General features: G+C 45.6%; 1 protein-coding gene across 1 annotated transcript in view; it reads left to right on the forward strand.

Annotated features, from left to right (window-relative positions):
* Nucleotides 1-5,000, forward strand: part of grin2bb (glutamate receptor, ionotropic, N-methyl D-aspartate 2B, genome duplicate b) — a gene marked incomplete at its 3' end in the record, with an annotated part of 81,764 nt that overhangs the window by 65,872 nt on the left and 10,892 nt on the right. The window contains 1 exon segment of the mRNA XM_030352816.1: nt 4,913-5,000. This exon segment is cut by the window's right edge and continues 27 nt beyond it. Coding sequence (XP_030208676.1) covers nt 4,913-5,000 — 88 coding nt within the window.

Consider the following 5,000-nt stretch of genomic DNA (forward strand, 5'->3'; position numbering starts at 1 on the left):
ACTACTGTTCCCATAGCAACCACGCAGATTGCATGAAAAGTGCTTTGGTTGTGGGCGCCATGGCAACACCTTGCATTACTTTACACAGCCTCTGCTGGTCGGCTAACCACCAACTCGGGCATCGCCCTGCTGTGAGCTAGGCATGGCACGTGTCGACCAATGAGGACAGCTGCCACTGTCACCCAGGGTCACACGCTAAGCGACCTCGTGATTAGGGGTTAGGGGAGTCTAGTTAGCTCGTCTAGGTTTTGGCGACCCGCATTGGGATTACGCCGCTAGGGGGGCTTATCCCGCGTTGCATGCGCATTAGGGTGCTCAGCCGGGCTGGCTAAACGTGACGTTGCCTCCCCCACCAGGGGAGCATAGCCCTGTTCGGGCCGTAGCATCGTAGCTCAGTGTTAGTGGAGCAGAGGATGGCAGCAGTATGTATTAAGTGGGGAACCAGGTACCTTTTCATCAAGCTGTTTCTATGTGAAGCACTCTGAGACTGCCTTGTGTGTGAAAAGTGCTATATAAATAAAGTTGCCTTGCCCACTCTATACCGCCTTTTGGCAGGGGTTGGCAATGAAGGCTTTGGTCTTTGTTAATGGGTACAGATCGTGAAACATACTGTACATGGAGCGTCACAGACACACACATGCACACGCATCCCATGCATTCGGGGCTGGTTATTTCTGTAGCTGTGGATAGTTTCGGAGGAGTAGCATCACCATGGTGATGGCAGCCCACAGGATGGGAGAGCTAGCATGAAAGCAGGAGAGGGTGAGGAGGAAGGAGAGAGAGAGGTGATAAGACGGAGCAGAGGGAACGGAGACAAGAACTAGAGAGTGAGAGTGTGAAGAGGGAGGATGCAGTAGAGAGGATGAAGGGAAGAGATGGAAGAAGGAGAGGAGGAGATGAAGGAGCGACAGAGCGATCCTCCCAGGGTATCTGTATCTCGTTGATACATGATTGATATATATATATTATCTCATATATACTACCTCTGTCACTTATCACACACTTTACACACTCCTCTCGCCGCGTCCTCGCTTCGTGAGCGACGCCACTTACAGCCCTCACTCTTTCGCTCTCCTTCTTTGATACGACTATGGTGTGGCTTAGAGTGACCGGCTTAACATGTGAAAGCCCCCTGTGTGATCCCTGCTCACATTACGCCTTCAGCATCGTTCAAGGTATCCAAGTGGTTCCAAGTGAGGCAAACAACAGCGTTTCAGACATAGGGCCTCGACTTAACCCCTCATTCATTTGAAATCAAAAACACCCAAATCCAACTATTTTAAAGGTAATACCTATACGTAGCCCCCTGAAGTTATTATATTCAGGGCATTTAGCAGACGCTTTTGTCCAAGTCAAAACACGCGCACACCAACAGGGGTGTCAACCCCACAGGGCGACAGCCATCTGCTCCTTACACTGTCAGGAGCAGTTAGGGTTAGGTATCTTGCTCAGGGACAACTCAACACTCAAGTCAACCCACTCTACCTCCTGAGCTACCAGGCATTTTTACACTTCCAAGCCGGTACGGCGCAGCTTTGGAACACCCTGCAATGTTACTGTTTCGCATTTACTTGAAAATGAAACTGTTACGGTTAGCGGAAATGTTAATTTGGACCCTGGATGCAGAGACAGAGACAGTACGGACAATCCACGGTTTATTGTCAAAAAAGGGGAACTCAAAAGATATCCAGCGGGCAAGGCGAAGACAGGAGCGGGTAGGCGTAGCTGGCGGAGGCACCGGAGAATGCTGCGGTCCGGTGGTAATCCGCTGGCGAGGAACTGGCTACTGGCGAAAAGATCACACGACGTTTAGGAATAACAAAATCCGGTCAGAGTATCGAAGGTCGATGTACACTCGTCAGCCAAAGTACCGAATGAGACAGAATAATCTGCCGCCGACGAGAAGTCCCCGCCAGGTTTAAAAAAGAGTGTGTGATGAGTTGATGAGGTCCAGATGTGCCACGTTGCGGTGCCCAGCTCCGCTCGCCACGCCCCGCACCTGTCTAAGAACCAATGCCTGTGGAGCAAATCATAGAACAACCGTGACAGAAACCCCCAATATGTGTAGGGTTCGAGAGGGGAAATTCGGGAGCGATATGCCCGTGCATTACCTCGCTCAGTGTAAATGCGCGGACCATGCCGGAAAAAATGCGGGTATAAGACGGGTATATTTTGCTGTGTATAAACGACTATTGTGGCTGGCTCCCTCTCTAGGTTACACACATACCATTGTGTACATCCCCTCTGATTGGCTGATATGGCTGATTACGCACTGATCTACACACCTATCCTAGGCTGAAAGGTTGGGTCATCGGGTTTGTTTACCTAAACTCAACCATTTGGAACGATTCATCACATTTCTTAATCAATACCAAAGGATGGATAACATGTAGGTTTTGCATGTGTAAAATACCTACCACAATACTAGCTGCAGGGTTCTTAAAACAAAGGGTTAGCATTTCATAGGATTGACAGTCAAATAGTCTCTTTTGCAGAGGAAGGAAACTTACCGGGGGAATTTGCCTGGAAGTAAGTGGCAGCTGGCCACAAGGGACTCACAGGACCTTCAAGTATTGCCCACTTATTTGTAATTCTCTTTTTCAAAGGGCTTTGAAGTGATTGAATGCTTCACACACCTCCTGACCGAAAGCTGCACATACATGACAAACGTTGGCTTTTGTGATACGAAAGGCATACAAAGAGGATCACCCAAAGTGTCCGTCAAGGTGCATTATTGTGAGGTTCATCTTCATTAAGTAAAGGAGATGAGACTTATGTATTCATGAACAGGGCCTTCCAAAGAGGGGATTGTGACATAGAGATCAGAACTCAAACGTCCTCCTACTGGCTTGGTGGATGCCAGGATATGAGCTGTGCAAATTCTCTAAAGGCTCTAGAAAGGTACAACAATGCTTCCTTTCCTATCTCCTCTAGAAAAGGGTACACTGGACATTCCTGTACCAAAGTAAAGGAGATAACGGCATCTCCAGCCACTTGCAGCGGCAACATTTAAAGCATTGCCCAAACTCCTTTCATGGGAACAAACGATCAACATGAGCAACGATTACTTTCATACGATCGCACAAAGTGAGGATCATTTTGATGAATATGAGATGGGATGGTGAGCGTTAATGACCATCCTTCTCCACATTTATTTAGCTTGCATGAAAAAACACGACATGAGTCCACCTCTGGAGCACTGTATCCTCCCCTTGGCAGACCCACGTCCATAACAGCAGTAACATCCTCCAGGTCACTGCATAGTGACCTGGCTATAGTGTCAATGCAGTCGGATTTTCTAAAGTTCTTCTGAATTCTCTATCATTTTTCCACGAACTCTGGACTCTTCGACCGGAGCATCAAATTGCAACAATAGTATGTTTACAGCAATTGTTGCTGTTGAATATTGTCTCCTCTTCTGGTTAAATAAAGGTAAAAAATACTTGATTTATGGGTTAGAAGTAGGGATGAGTCGGTCGCGACCGATTCGTTCACAACGAACGAATCCCGAAGGTGAACGACAAGCACTGGTTCCCCAAAACAAGAGAGCTGGTTCTTTGATTATTTTTCTTAACATAAAACAAAAATATGGTCACGTGAATAAAATATACAATCGAACAGAGCTTCGTCTCCCCACAACCTTATATTGATTGAATCTACAACGTTCTCAAAGATTCAGCCAATGAGAGGTAGCAATGGTGTTGCCATGGCACCTGGGTAAACAAATGACAAGGTGGTACTGTCGAATTTGCGCGCTTTTCTGCGAGTCTTTGCTCCATTCTACGTTCCCTGTCAAATGACGTAATCTGACGTAACGAACGAATCAAACGAACGAATCACTATAGTGAACTGAACTGAAAGAACTGATTCCCGGAAAAGAATCATTTTGCCCATCCCTAGTTAGAAGTGACCATCTGGTCATCATCACACCATACATCCATTATAATAATTTGAGGCTCTTGCTAATATCATATACTTCCCAACGATATCATTTAACAGTGGCCTATCTGTCATTTAAATCTACGGATGATACCAACAAATTGGAACAAAGTATGTGTTGTTAGAAGGCTCTTGTTACACTGACAAGGTGTTTGGTGTACAAACCATTTTCTGTTAAACGTTTTATATTTTATGACTCAAGTAGGACTATAAGGAAATATTGAAAGGAACCCTTTGGGGGATACCACATAAACTGCACCTTAGTAATCACCATATTCTTATATGCTTAATTCACAGTTGTCATTCAGTATTCAACATGACATTGTAATCATAATTTGTCCCATTACCTATAATTACATCAAATGTTGAAATCCGTCCAAAACTAAAAAGTTGTAATAAATGTTTGAATCCTCAACACTCATGTCATATATTCCATTAGCCTCTGGTTACTCACGGCCACTTTTGTGCAAAGGTCCACTAAGATCCCGGTTGCGACACAGAGACCCCTAGGTGTACCCCTATGTGGTGGTGGACCTGTGCAGGTCTCCCAGAGATGAAAACCTTGTCACTCGCTCTAGGGAGTACACTGCGATTCATCGCTAATTGGTCGAGCAGGGAGTGGGCATATTGTTTGGATTTATTTGCTTTCAGAATTAAAACAGCCAATAACGGGGTTGTGTCCACTCTAACTGGTCAACAGACTGACGGGAGCTAGCATGAGCTATCGTGAGCTAGCGTAGCTCGGCTGGCTTGCTGGCATGGAGGGAGGGAGGTGTTCTGGGAGGGTCTATAGTAAGAATATTGTAAACAAACTTTTTTTTTATCCGTAGATCGTATAGGGTATGATTTTATTGATCACTTTATTCAAATACGAATCGCTCAGTACCAACTAGAGATTTTTCCAGGTTATAAAGGAGCTAGTTGAAATGTTACACATTTAATCTTTAAGTCTTTTACTGTTTTTCTTCCACAGGTATCTGATGAATGTGACGTTTGAGGGGCGTAACCTGTCGTTTAGCGAAGACGGCTACCAGATGCACCCCAAGCTGGTCATCATTCTG

Source organism: Gadus morhua, chromosome 3 (assembly GCF_902167405.1).
Source record: "Gadus morhua chromosome 3, gadMor3.0, whole genome shotgun sequence".
NCBI lineage: Eukaryota > Metazoa > Chordata > Actinopteri > Gadiformes > Gadidae > Gadus > Gadus morhua.